This window comes from Vigna umbellata, chromosome 3, assembly GCF_029865625.1.
Source record: "Vigna umbellata cultivar VRB3 chromosome 3, Vumbellata_1.0, whole genome shotgun sequence".
Lineage (NCBI taxonomy): Eukaryota > Viridiplantae > Streptophyta > Magnoliopsida > Fabales > Fabaceae > Vigna > Vigna umbellata.
The window spans coordinates 4,266,355-4,281,802 of record NC_142167.1 but is presented as its reverse complement, the minus strand read 5'-3'; the positions used below and the strand labels follow the sequence as shown (position 1 = coordinate 4,281,802).

General features: G+C 32.7%; 1 protein-coding gene across 1 annotated transcript; it reads right to left on the bottom strand.

Moving 5' to 3' along the window:
* Positions 1-7,538: 7,538 nt before the first annotated feature.
* On the bottom strand, positions 7,539-11,495 carry LOC124848710 (S-adenosyl-L-methionine-dependent methyltransferases superfamily protein). Its single transcript, XM_047326468.2, has 6 exons — positions 11,219-11,495; positions 11,046-11,109; positions 9,910-10,102; positions 9,614-9,687; positions 8,537-8,692; positions 7,539-7,784 (listed from the first exon to the last, which is right to left on the bottom strand). The coding sequence occupies exons 1-6, from the start codon at positions 11,451-11,453 to the stop codon at positions 7,661-7,663; spliced, it is 846 nt and encodes a 281-aa protein (XP_047182424.1). The 5' UTR covers positions 11,454-11,495; the 3' UTR covers positions 7,539-7,660.
* Positions 11,496-15,448: the final 3,953 nt, after the last annotated feature.

The window sequence follows — 15,448 nt, the reverse complement described above, 5'->3', positions numbered from 1 at the left end:
ATTGATCGTTCGATTTTACTCTGGTGCTAGGTCTTAACTGAGTTATGCTATTGTGTATTCTCATTTATGACCGCTCGGTCTAGTATTGATTTTTCTTATTTAATATAGCGTTCAGTCTGTCATGGGCTGTAACTGTTATTGACCGCTCGGTCTCGGTAGTGCTCGGTCAGATGCCAGCACTTGGTCTTATTAGTGCTTAGTGATGCACTAAGCACTCGGTCTTGTACTAGCCGTTAGGCTAGTGATAGCACTCGGTCTTGTACTAGACGTTATGCTAGTGATAGCGCTCAGTCATGTACTGTCTTGGTAAGTGCTTGGTCTTAAACCAACGCTCGTTCGATATAGTGCTCGGTTTTTACTAATATTTATGATAGAGTTAGCGATCGATATTATTGAGTTGTGTGGTCTCTTATGAGCGCTCGTTCTCATACCAGTGCTCAATATCGTACTTGTACTAAGTTAATAGTGTTTGGTCTAAACCAATATTGTTCGTTCTAAATCATAAGTGCATGATATAAGTTCAAGTGTTCTACTTCTGCTTGAGTCTTATTCTCTAAATGACCACTCGATCATGTTCTCATATTGGGAGTGCTCTCCCGTTCAGTCTTATTCATAGGTTATGTTGATCTTTCACGTTAGGTCCTTTTCAAAGGTGGGATTATTGTTTTACTATTATGTGTGATATTTATTTAAAGATGTGATGTATGAGGAAATATGTTGTTAATGAGGTATGGTATTTAAAATATGACATGAATGAAATAGTATGAATATGAAGAAGTATGATGTGATTTGTATTATATGGATATGAACGAGTGTTCCAAGGAGGAATATCTCATAAATGGTTATGGAATTGTAAAGTATGAATATGGTCAGACTAAGCTGTCGTTCATCATGACATTCTAATGGTCACCGAGTCTCAAGTAGAGAATGATGGCGCATGTGGTGAGAAAAGCAGGAGGCATGGTTGCGTATAGCTTGGAGTTCTAGCTATCAGACTAAACTCATGTGTAGGCTTGGGTTTCCTGCTACACTGAGGGATGAAGGGCTAACCTCGTGTGGCGGCTTGGGTTTCTAGCTATGGTAATTCTGATGGTTTTCCATATTACCTTTCCACGAGTGCAAGAACGTCGTAGCTACATAATTCATACAGTCCGGACAGTCAGAGTAAAGTGAACAGTCATTGCATGCATTTTTGTATGATTATGGTTGGAAATGTATGATTGGTTGTTGCAAGATGGACTTATTGATTTATATCAGATTTATGTGAGTTATCTGTTTACACAGTTAATTAAATTACACTAGCTTACCCTTATTTTCCTGTATTGTCATGTTGTCTATTCGGTCGTCCTTGTCCTTGCAATGATCACCCCTTGGGTGTGAGCAGAGTGTGCAGAAGATATTCTAGAGTAGGCGTTGGCAGGAGAGGAGGGTTTTCGCTAAGAGTAAGACCGTTCGGTCTTGTACTTGTTTTTGCATTTCGTATAGGACCATTCGGTGTAATACAATGTTTAAAGGACCGTTCGGTTGATACACCTCTGGTATGACCGATCGGTCTGCTTTTATGGGTTGTATTAGTGTAGGTTTCTGTAAAGTTTTTAATTTATAGTTATTTTAGAATAACTGTAAGTTAACTTTATCTTCATGTAAATGTTCTATTTTATTGTAAATGTAATTATCCTTAAGTATAGTTTAAAGCTATATTTTTGGGATGTTACATTAATGGTATCAGAGTAGTTAATTCCTAAAACGACCTCTGAGTTAAGGGTTTGTCGTGGCTTTCCTGTGGAAAGTTGTGCCTAAATGGTATGTTATACCATTTCCTTCAAGATTAGGTAGTCAAATTTTAGATATAACTAGAAGTTTTGAGAACAGAGAATGTCTTGTTAGAAGTAATGAGGGTGCACACTCATGACTTTTACCGAAGATAATTTTCTTTTCTCAATTCTGATTGAAATTTTAGACTCTTCTATTTATTGTATTCGACCGCTCGGTTTCATAGTGACCGTTCGGTCTCATACTGGCCTTCTTGTGATCAAATGTTCTATTATTTGTCACCGTTCAGTCATGTATTGTCTTCTTGGCTATGTTGATTTGGCTTTTGGCTATAGTCCGCGTTCGGTTTAAATAGTGTCCTTGAGTTAGACTGATGGGTATTTATCCTTGTAATTTCGGTAGATTGCATCTAGGTCTCCTCCTCCCTCACCTACGGATATGGATGCACCTAATTCCATGACATTGATGGAATCAATAATCACAGATATGCAGCAACAGAACCTTGCATTAGTTCAACAGAACCTTGCATTAGTTCAACAGAATACAATGGCTCTACAGCGCTTGGAGACCGCTCGGATTTCAGCAGAGACGTCTCAGCAGCAGTATGTGGATTTAATGTTGAAGGATAGGACTACAGCTAGGTCGTCTATTTCTTCTACTGTTCATCAGCAAGAATGGAGCTTAGAAAGTTTCCTACAACATCAACCGGCTAAGTTCAGTGGGAAGTGCAGTCCATATGAGGTCGACCAGTGGTTCAAAGACATGGAGAGGATTTTCAATGCTAATAAGTGTCCGAACGAGAGCAAGTTGAATTATTCAGAGTATTTGCTGACTGGGGAAGCAAGTCATTGGTGGAGTAACATGAGGATGTTGTTGGAAGGAAACGATACACTTATTTCCTGGGAAGTATTCAAGCAAAAGTTTTACGCTGAGTAATTTTCTAACCGTGTTCGGTTTGAAAAGGAAGTGGAGTTTCTGGAATTGGTTCAAGGGAGTATGACTGTGTCTGAGTATGCCGATCGATTTAAGCATCTTCTAAGATTTTATACATTGGCAACAAATGAAGAATGGAAGTGCAGAAAGTTTGAGAATGAGTTGAGAGGCAACATTAAATTGTGGAACAAGTGTTTGTGTATTCGAGAGTTACCAGTTTTGATTGAGAGAGCGAGAGTATTTGAAAAGACGAAGAAGGAAGTAGAAAGTCAGCAAAATCAGCAAAAGAGGATGGATGAACCGAACATATCTAGAGGTAATTCGGATTCCAGAATAACTCCTTATTCACGGCCTTCTTATTTTCCTTCTGGATCCAAAGGTTTTTCTGCAAAGTCATCCGGTGCTTGTGGTTAATCTGGGCAACAAAGGCCAATAAGTTGTTATAACTATGGAGGGCCTCATTTGAAGTCAGTTTGTCCTCAAATATTGAAAAATTATTACAAATATAAGAAATAAAAATGTAATTACGTCATGTCATTTTATTAGTTTCATTAAACAATATTAATTTAAATTATGAAATGTTAAATCTTGTAAGATTTAAGTAAGATAGAAAGTTAGGTCTAGGATAGAGTTAACTAAGTTGATCAAATTTTAGATTGAGTAAAGTTAGTATAGACATAGTTTGAGACAAATAGATTTGGCACTAATTGATTTAAATTGGTCTAACCTAGGTTGATCTGAGTCTATTATCAATTCAAGCTAGTTGGTTAGGATCGAACTCAAGTTGATTGATCATATTTAAATCCACTTAAATGGATCTGAATCTAAGTTAAGCCAAGTTAATCTGGGTTCAAATTGCACCAACCCATATTCGAGTAAGTTGGATAGGTCAATGTTCATTCAAGTCGGAATCAATCCACACTCAAACGAGTTAGGCTAGGCCTAGATCTAAACAAGTTAGTTCAAGTGAGTCTAGTCGAGCCAAGTTAATCTGGATTGAGGTAGACCTAGGTGTCAAACGATATTTTAAATTTGTCTAATATGTTTCTGTTCACATCCAAATATAAAGACTACATATATATTTAACTTTTTTTTAAGCAAAACTCATATTAGATATGTACTTTGATATCTTAGATAGGCTCATGTCTTAAAATACATCTTATCATTTCTCATCACATAAAAGTTTATTAAAATGAAATAAAATAAGAAAATAAACATAAGCATGGGAACCAAACCATCCATGGTTAATAATTCATCATGAGTAACCAGTTCAACAAGCCAACTCGCCTCTAAAACAGCTATATAGTCAGCATTTCTGATTAGACGATGCCTACAAACAATTATTATCGTAGAGCGTCCAAACATAAGCAAATCCAGAGCCCAATGAACAGGGCATAAAATGGAGTGGAGTTTTATGCACATCCAGATTGAGCAATGTTCTTCCTCCTTTGCAATTTAATATACCGAATTACACGTTTTGAAACACTCCCTGGATTGATCAATCTGAAATATACTTATAGATTTGAAGATACATCCCATATTGAATATTCTGGAAAATATGTTAGTGTTCTAGAATGATCAATCCAAAATTTCTCACCAGATTTGGAAGTGCATTTCGGACTACTCAATTCGAAATGCATTCTTACAGAGAATGTTCCGAAATGTTTAATCTGAAGCATAGCTTTCAGATCCAATAACATTCAAAATTGTACCATCCGTAATTTATTTAAAACTCCCAAACACCGGAGACACATCGTACAACAGTGAAACAAAACGGAAATAAAGTTATGTACCTCTATTCAATCGGTGAAGAAGGTGTTGCCTATGGCCAAACCTTTAAAAGATTCAACGATGAACCACTAGAGAGGAGTGAAAATGACTGAAGGAATCCTGAAGGTGAAGAAAGGGGGGTTTGGGGACAATAATATGTGTGTATGTTTCAATTTTTATCCTAAGTTATAACCAATGAAATTCAAATGAGCTAAATAAACATAAAAATAATATTAACATTTAAATTAAATACAATATTAATATCTCTACTATATATTAATAAATATATCAAATTTAAATTTTTTTATGATGAAAATATCAGAAAAAAAACTAATGTTTAAGTTACTAAAAAAAATGTAGTAATTAATCATCTTATATGAATTTTAAAAACATTATTTTTTTTCTTCTATTTTAATAACTTTTGATGTCATCTTAAAATGATTTTCCTCTTCCACCTTTCTATAATTATAATAGTTTTCATTATCATTGGGATGCATTTAAACAATAATAACGAATGAATTTAAAAAGAAAATTGTACAATAAAAATATATTCAATTACATTATTTAAATCATTCTTAAGAAATTCATGCTTCATGTAAGATTCCTATTTTTAATAAAATATATTATTTTTTTATTTTTATTTAAAAAATAGAAAATCTTTTATTTTTATTAATGCTTAAAAGCCTCTTCGTTCATGTCTTTCATGTTTTTCATTTTCATCTTTCATGTTTGTGGGTGTGTGGTTGTAGCTATCCTCACATTAAACGCTTAAGGTTTTTTTCATGTTCCTAAAGTTGGCATACGAGTGTTTTACACAAAATCTTTGGTCAATTCCAAGAAACAGTTCGTGTAAAGCTGGAAGTAGGCCTTGTGATTTTAATACAATAAAGACCAGTTAGCGGTTCTAATTAATGAATGAATGTACAAAAATTACAAATTGTAGATCATTATTACCTTTTGTTAGTCTAACATAAAAGTAAATGATGAACATACTTCAACACCACCAAGGTCATCAATCAATAACTCCAGAAACTAGGTCCATGAATCCTTCGTTCTCCACTTCAACCACAACATATGCAATAGGCAACATTTGGTCATTGGCATCTTGTCCAACAACCGTTAACAACTTCCCACCATACTTCCCTTTCAAGAAAGCTTCGTCTAATCCAATTATTGGTCTGCATGACACAAAATTGTCTTTGCATGCCTTCCAACATGCATAAAATCTCTTAAAAATTTATGCACATTACTATCTTCTTCAATGATGGACCTCTTCCTGTATGCCAGGCTTACCTTCCACTTCACCATCACAATCACCTATCTCTTATGTTCCAGTATCACCTTCAAATTCACCACCAAATTTATCTACACACTAAATGGTCTCATGCGACACAGGTTCAAGTTCTCCTTCATCATCATGAACATATTCCAGCATGTGTATGACTTGGGGTTTAGAAACCGTGTGTACCACAAATACATGAACCTGACCATTAAGCATAACTAAGTTAACCATATACATGCCACCAATGTCATCACACAAAGGCTCCCACCTGTCTTCCAACACTGAATCCCCTCCTAGAGAGTACCATAGATCTTTAAAACTAACATATCTCAAACCTTTGACTACACTTACAACAACAAAGTAACTCCACATATCTAGGTCAAATGATAACGTAAAAGTCTCTCATTCATACTTCAACATCCCATCATTAACAAACTTCCCTTTGTGGAAAATAACCTTAATATTATCGTCCATTATGCACAACACTATAAATATTTCTACACCTATAATATAATCATATCTCAACAAAAAATAAACATATTAAAACCATAACCATAACACGCTCAAACAAACATTGTAAAACAACTTTAAACATGGGGGCCACCACATCGCAATCAACAATACAAAGCATTTCAATCATGGGAGACCACCATTCAATATTCAGCTTTCCCAAAACAAACACAATACAACATATAACCATAAAAAAGCATAACAAAAAGCACACTTACTGACCTTCGTTGCGATTGAGCTCCAATGACCACGTGATTCAGCCTCGCTGTTCCAACAAAACAAGGTCCCACAGATCACTAAAATTACCAAAGCCCTAAAATTGCTCAATTTGAAATTTGTATAAACCCTAAATTCCCAAAATCAATCTCTAATTTCTCTTATTGATTCCCATTTTTTTGCCAATGAACCCTAATTCAAAGAAAGAACTCTCACTCTCTTTTCACAATCCCTAATTCGAAAAAAGTACTAAGTTTAATTAACTTTTTTCCAATTTCTTTAATTAAAAAATAGATAAATACATGTCAGAATCACCTTTAGTGAATAAGTGAACCACGTTATTTAAAAAACCAACATCAGCATGTGTCTAACATCATTGGTCCAATTTAATAATAAGAGTCTAATTAGAATAATTTTACAAAAATTAAGACCAATTTTCCAACCCAAATAAGGACGTAGAGAATGAATAAACATTTTCTTAATTAAATCAACTTTATTTAACTCATCAATCTGTGCTAGATCAGATCGACTCAAATTCCTTAAATTCACAATAAATAAATTAGGTTAAGTTTGACTTACTAAGTGACTAATTCCTTTGATGGATCAATTAGATTGACTAACCCGTTTTAATAACTCTTAAGTACAAGAAACAATGATCCGAAAGATGAAACTAGGAAAAGAAAGAAAAACAAATTTGGACCTTGGCTGGACTCTAACAAAACCTCTCAAAGTTTATAATTTTTAATAAATTTCGGTCACTAATTAAAATTATTAAAATAATGTTGCTAACGTTCTCTCAATTTTAAAATGTTTTTATATATACGGTGTTATGAACAAAAGAAACTATATAATTAATAGCTTTGCTGATCTACGTGTAACCTCTTCTGAAAAATATTGAAACATTTTAAAAATAAGTTGTTCCTTTTCTGGAAATGAAAGTACATAGTTAACAGTTATTATAAACAAATTTAAATATTTTTTCTCAAGAAAATAAACAAACAAATCCACGAGCCACATTATTTTCCATAACTAATTACTTTATTTGGATAATAAGTAATAGATAAATTTCTAATTAGGAATATAAAAAAATAATAATTCAACCAGAAATAATTAGCATAATCATCATAATAGGGTGAATACAACTCAGAAACAAGAGCAGTATTAAATTAATTAGCATCATCTTCGGTACAAGAAAATTGGTATTGGACCAAATGGACGGTTTAACATCTGGAGCTTGCAGCAGATCCAATTCTCAACACACAATTTAGTAGCAAAAGATTCAACAGCTTCCAATTCTTCACTGGAAATAAACCATAAATATTAAATAATTAAACATGTGGATGAACACTATCTTTTTTTCAAGATAATATGTCTTATAATTAGGGAAGTAATTGAAATATTTTAACTAATTCACACATTAAAAAAATTTGGTTAATTTAGTTAATAGCAATAAACTTGTCTCTATTTATAATGCTTTTTCCTAAAATACCCTAAAGAGTTTTGGGATTATCCATATAATTTTTTAAAACTTAATTACTTTCACCTTTATAATTAATTAAAGAATAATAATAGTGGCTTATTCATCTGCTTCACTTTTCATGAGAATGAGAAGCAGGCAATTGACAGTATTCATTATTTTATACTAAAATAAGGGTATTTTGGTCAAAAATAATTATTACAGCACCCAATTAGAACAAAGTCTACTAAAAAGGGACTGTAGTTTCAAGACAGTCGTATCATTAGAAATGAAAAGAGTAATAGCAATACTCAAGTCTTCACTGAAGCAAGTGAAGCTTCAAAAAGTCATAGATTATTCAAAACATTGATGGAAAATTGTGAATTTGAATTTTCTGCTGAGTTTTTGGTGCTTTGGTGTTATTCTTTTGCTGTCTTCAAAATACATTGGTGGATACTGATTTTGATGCTGACATCAGTGTATTTTAAAGGCTCAACAGAAAACCAGCATCAAAAGACCAACAAAGAATCTGGACTTAAAATTAGCATATTTCAAAGATCTCTTAATGACACAAGGTAAAGGGTCAGAAATATCACCGTCCTCCAGGGTGCCCCACATACACCACTATGCTGATGAGACCACCTGGCATCAGAATTCTCTTGGCAGCTTCCAATGCCAGTGATGTTGTTTCTGATACTGTTATTATCTCTTTGTCACCTCCAGGAAGATAGCCCAAGTTGAATGCAACGAGCCTATACAGAATATTAAGATAGATAAGCATGTTTCATCGAAGTGTAAGAAGCAGCTCACCATGACATATAGTTTAATAATAAGAAATACATTAATGCAATCATTATTCAGGGTTGCAGCTAATATTGATTATCTTTAAAATGACGGTTGCATCAAAATTTATGAAATCTACATTCAAAATTAGTTATCTTAGGCTATCTTATTATTTGAAAATAGTTTTGATAGTATACATCCAAAAATCTCATATGGTTAAGGAGTTGAAGTAAATGCTAACTTTTATTTACTTTCTTTCCTTAACTCTATTGACACATTTTAAAGACAAAACCGTGATAAAACATTAGGAATTTCAAACAAGACAATATTTTAAGGAAAAATTGTGGCACTTGCGATTTTAGTGGACTTGAGACCAAGTCCTAAGTCTATAATCAAACCAGCCCTTGGTGCCTGACTGTGCATATGGAATGGCATGTTAATATATTGTTTTGAAATCTAGAGAAATTTCTCTTCAGCCTCATAAAAGATTCATGCAATGAGACCAAGTAGGAATAAAGACTGAAATTATAATTCTTTTTTCAAGAAATCTATAAAAATAAAGAATGAAACAGATTTCATTTCAGTGAATATAGTTAAATTACACCTCAATCCTATCTCCAACGTTATCAGTATTAATCAATCACAAAAGTAATTTTTTTAGTCCTTTTCTCACCTTTGCTTTCCACTTTTATTTCGTATAAGTAAAGATGTAAAGGGAATGATGCTTTGCAAAGTTAGGAACTAAAGCAATAATTTTATAAACTGAAGAGCTAAAGTGATGAACGGTTACAATTTCAAAGACGAGTTTACTATGAAAATAACTACACCAGTTATTTATTGTCATCAGCTTCTGAACAAGGAGTAGGAACAGGGGATCATGAAACAAGTACCTAACTGATGCATTCCTTGCAACAACATTCTCCATTTTACTATGGCAGATATTGAAGAGCTTGACAAGTTGTCGCTGCATGTATTTTGAAATTGTAGTTGGTGACATGAAAGTTCTTAATTGTTGTCAAATTAACTACACCAAAACTAAAAGGATCAAGGCCAGTTCAAATTCTCAGACTATAGCAGGATCTATCTATCATCCAAGAACTTTTTTCAGTGGCTACATAACATAGACTATTTTATGCAATATTTTGGCAATTCAAAGTTGAAACTATTTGGTCATATGTAGTCTAACCTCATTAGAACTAAGTGACTTTTCCAACAAGAGGGAAGTGTTATTCAAAGCATCTTCTTGAATGTCTAATGCATAGACATAACCGTCATGTGAATCATCAGCGACTAAATTAAGCATTGCTAAGGTGTCAAAACCATTGCCACAAGTAGCATCAATGACAATGTCTCCTTTCTGGACAACCTGTTTCCACACCCTGGTAAGTATAAGAAATATACTTAGTTATTATCAAGGCTTTACTACCATAACAATTTATATATAGTGTACTAGGACAAGTTTCACGAAAAGCACTTCTAAGGAAAAAATGAAATCAGTTTCTCCATTAACTAAAATTTACTTCTGCATAATGTATATGAATTTTCTAATATAATATTTCTAAATTCGTATTATTAACTTATGCATAAGCTAAATTTAGTTGATCTACAAGTTCATTTCATTTTTACCTTATTTTTCTATTTTAGAAAAAGTAAAAGGGTGCCAAATAGTCTTCTGTAACAAGCATAAAACATGTTCACTTTTAACTTGTTCTTTTAGAAGCATGGAAACTGAAATAAATATGTAAGAGAAGCTCCCCAAATTATCTGACAGAATCAGAGAATTTTGCTACAAATTATTAGGATTTAGGAGTTCCCAAAAAAATTAATAGCTTAGCCTTTGTCTGGGTGAAACAAATGTAGCATGGGATCAATTCCAAGTGTAACATCCATGTAAATAATATATCATATGCAATGTAATTTTCTACTATCGTAATCATAAAATATATGCCCATGCGTACCTTAAAAAAAACTGTCTCTGTTACTATTGGACGCAACAAATAAAGTTGACAAAACAGTTCTAGATTAGAATATCAGCATACATGAGAGAAAAACAGAATTTTGAAATTTCAATCTGCCATTTTATAAGACGAAACAATAGCAACTCAAAATTGAAAAGTTAAAGGCCGCAAACATGAGAGTACGTTTTTGTAGAGAATTAAAAGTAGAAGATTCAGTCACTGAGGTATTAAGAACACAAATCCTGCAGAAAAACTAAGTAATCCCTCAAATACTAAGCTAAAAATGGAAAAAGCAAGCAGAAATCTTGGAAACAGAAGTATTTTCATTTTCAGGACATAATATGATAAAACCAGTTGTACGTACATGTGAGCAATGTCGGTTGCCCTCTTCTTCCCAAAGAGATAACTTACCAAGGCATCCTCCAAACCTGAAAACAAAGGTAGGGGCATTTCAACATTCGTAATAGATTATGCACACAGGTTCACGATACTGTCACAAAGACAACATTATCGAGGCTGACAAAAGGGAAATGGTACCTGAAAAGGGGGAATCTTTCGGGCAGGAAGAAGAAGATTGGAGGTCACTGGCAACTGAGAAAAACCCATTTTTCTTATTAGGTTCCCCAGAGTAGCAACTAACATTTTTTTTGGAACTGTTGCATAGGGTGTTCTTGAGTATCAGAGGAGGAACCAAAAACAAGGTTATTCGGGAAGAACATGAAAGGCTGCTGTGAGTGGCTAAAGGAAAGAACCACCGCCTGAGAGACAACATTGCTAATCAGAATACTACAACATCATGGGTTGGAAAAAGGCATATACAAAGGTGTTTTTGTTGGGTAAGGCTTAATTAAATTTTGAAGGAAATGATAAATTTAGGTATTTTTAATTAGAATTTTATTAATTGGTTGATGTGGTTATAATATTGTTTTCTTATTTTTCTTATTTGTTAATTTATAATTTTATAATTTTGTAACTATAAGTTATTTTATATTTTATAATTTTGTAACCCTTATTTATTTTATATTTTTTTTGTCACTAATCTCAACTAAGATCTTTTCTTTTCTCTTTTATCTCTCATAAAAAGAATTATCAATTTGTATAATAGTTCTAAAGTTTATGCTTAATTAATTACTTGGTTAATGATCAACTATGATGAAGAGATCAATTGTCATGTGGACAACTCATTTAACATGTGCTAAAGATGTGTTAACATTGCAGTAGATTATTTTAGGTTGAGAACGTTGAGCGTTTAACCTAGCTTGCTTAGCGCATGGTTGTGAAGCGTTTTATGTTTTCCAAGTGAAAATGTTATGAGATAATCCTCTTATATTTGGTGTCTTCATATATTCATCTTTTCTTCATTATCATCATCTTCTTCTTTTTATCTTCTATTTATAGTGGTTTTGACGATGCTTGTCTTGAGACTTAATAATATGACCGTTTGACGAAGCTTGTCTCAAGATTTGATCTCTTTTGGCTATTGTTGTAGATGTTTATTAGGATGGAGCCTTTTTGTCAGAGCAGACGTGCTTTTCGGAATTTTATCAAAAACATATTTGACTTCTCATTTGACACAACTTTTGATGAACAGTTCATTCTTCTTTTATCTTCTTTCAACGTTCATTTTGATTCTTATAAGATGAAGCATATGAACGTTTGTAGTAATCATCCTACACAAGATAGAACAAAAGTTTGTATTGTATGTATGTCCTATTTACTGTTGGCTTTGATGTTTTCAAATGCTTTCAACGTTTGTTCAAGATTCTATGATTTCTTTTGTTTTGTTTGTAGTTGATATCGTTTAGTTTGTAAGAGACTCTTTCTTGGTTAGTGTTTTACTTGTTGTTTTCATGATTTATTTAGACGTAGGTACTGTGTCATGATTTCCTAAGACATGAACATTCCGTGAATGCCTTTCTTGTTACTGACACCTATTATTGGTTTGTTTAGGGTTTTGATGTATAGTTCATTCATCAGATGTTACTTTTGTTGTTTTTGAACGTTGAGCATTTAATATCATTTAATGTTTGCTCAGAACAACAAAGTGATTTTCATTTTCTACAGTTGAGGTAGCGTTTAACAAATGAGCTTTTCTTCTAAGGATACTGGGCGTTGAATAGGAACTTCATCATTGGACGAAGTAATAGTTTAGCTCATGGTATCATTTAGATTGATGCAAACACTTTTTATGATTTTTCCTTTTAAGAGTAATGGCGTTTAACATGTTATGTTTTCTTTGGTGTTTTAGATTTAGGCTTTTAAAATGTTTTCGTTGTCTTGACACTTTTTCTTCCCAAGAGTTCAACCGAATATCCTTTGGGTATAGTAAGCTTACATGTCTAGCTTAAACTCTCTTAGACGCTTTTGACTTAACAGTAGTTTAGCATTGCATTTGAGTGTTTTGTTTTAGGTGTTTTTATGTTTTCTTCAATCCTAAAGGTTTTCCTAAGTTGCCCTACTTCTAATGCTTTGTTCGTGTTTTTCTACAATCCTATTGTTTTTTAAGTGTTTTCTTAAACTTTTCTTTAGCTAGTCTAATTATGTTTTTCTTATGTTGTATCCAGCTAGTGTTTACGTTTTTGCTTATCCTATGTTTCTAGTGTCATAGCCTAGTTTGACCTTACTGTGATTTTATGTGTGTTAGACTTCTTTTTGAAAAGACCGTTTACATCTTTTCTTCTTGGTGATTTAGACTTGTTGTGTGGATACCTATTTTTTCTAACTTGGAGTTTCTGTCTGTCCTAGGGCTTAATATTTGTTTTCTATTCTATAAGACTTCCTATTGTGTGTATACACGTTCTTCCTAACTTTGAACTTTCGTCCTAGTGTTTGGTGTTGTTTTCCATTCTTCGAGACTTCTTTGTTTCATGTTGTTTAGTTAAACTTCAACAAGGGTTCTATAGACGAGCTTGTCTTGTTTTAACAATGATCAAGTATAAGAGCAACCCAGTGTTCCAAACACCAAGGTAGACAAACTTAATGTGCTGAGTATAAATAAACATGGCATCCAAGCGTCCAGATACAAGAATGAACTCGACAATTTGTTGCCTAAAGCACAATATCAACTCGACGTTCTAAGGCTAAGTACAAGAGGAATTTAGCAATTATAGACAAGAACCTGACTTTTCACTGTCCGAGAGTGAGTGACTTGGCGTTGTAGTACCGAATTGCAATAGCATATTATAATCCAGCATTGTAATACCCAGATTCAAGAAAGAGCGGTGTAGAAGGTACATATAGTCTAAGCCTGACTACAACGCTAATCTAAGTCATGTTAAGATAAGCCTCAAGCATAAGGACAAACCTCCACTAATAGAACACTTAAAGATGACACTATAATAACACATCCAAGAGATAAGCAAAAATCCGATTCCTACAACTTTTACTTGGAATTCCTTATGTTGTTCACTTAGTTGCTTTTGTCTTTTATGGTAATGATTACAGAAAAACTTTACTTTTGTCCTTTTGTTGTTTATTTTAGGATTTGTACTAACACTTATTCTTGTAATCATTACATAGTATATGTAGATGAATCGTGCCCACACTTTCATGCTGTGTTCGCATGAACGGAAAATACTGTTTATGCTGAAATGCGAGCGATGAATTCATTCAATTGTCATGTTCGTTTCAACTGATAAGGATGGATGAGCGAAGACGGATTTGTGGGATTCATCCGATTTTGGTCACTCGCATGAACGAGGAGATTTGCGTGGATTCTTACGGAAATGTCATGTATGCCCTCCACTTATTAGTTAAATTCCAGTCTGTACATCATGTATAACTTATTCTGTTTGTGTATTTAAGTTGCAAACGCGTAACCGGTTACTCAATATATATTTTTCAGTTTTTTTTATAATTATTTTAATATTATAATTTAAAAAGATGTACATTTTAATAAAATTAGATATATTATATTTTCTAATTTATTAAAAATAAGTTGATTATTTAATTTTTATAATTTTTAAACATTAATTTTATAAATTATTCATAATTTTTTTTTTCTTTATAAACATTTTTACAATTAAATATAACATTTTATATTATTTTTATAACTAGGGGCATTTTGGTAATCTTTAATTTCTACCAATTAAACTAATTTTTAAAATCTATCACATCAATCAAATCCTACACTAATTCTCACAAACTTTACTTCCAAATCCACTCTCAATTACCCACAAATCCACTCAAAAAAACAACTAAAAAATTACTCTCAAATCCACTCAAATCCATTCAAATCATCTCCCCCAAATCTACCCAAAAGAACACAGCCTCAAGGATGATTAATTGTGATCACAGGTTTAAAGGATCTTGTATATGAGAAAAAACTCAAATTGCACTTCAACTAGCTTATGAAATGATTAAGTAGTGTACAAAAGAAGGTCACATGTTGTACATGGATCAACTATCTAAATTTATTTAAATTGACATTTCAAGATATTTATTTATTTAATAGTTTTAGTTCCTTTCACGAGACACATGTAATAGTTTTAATTAAATTCATGATTTATTTAATTTGTGTGATAGGTTATCTCATTGGTTATTGTAAGTTTAACTTGCAATTGTTTCATTTTTAGGTTATAACTACAAGTAACAAATACAATTAACCAAAAAAATGTCATTGTTTACAATATTAATCCATAACCTGCTTTTTATAACAATTTCACCTATTTGTAAGACTAACATAATGATGTATAATCCCTGATGATTGTGAAAAAAAACTTGCATGCAATGGTCATGACTAACATCTAAATAATTGAGTACACTAAA

Excerpts from the sequence above, each read along its gene's own strand:
- LOC124848710 (XM_047326468.2), bottom strand. The coding sequence starts at position 11,453 with ATGTTGTCTCTCAGGCGGTGGTTCTTTCCTTTAGCCACTCACAGCAGC. Across the intron at positions 11,110-11,218 it reads GAAAGATTCCCCCTTTTCAG|GTTTGGAGGATGCCTTGGTA; the intron begins GTACCATTTCCC and ends CTTTGTTTTCAG. Across the intron at positions 10,103-11,045 it reads GCAACCGACATTGCTCACAT|GGTGTGGAAACAGGTTGTCC; the intron begins GTACGTACAACT and ends TATACTTACCAG.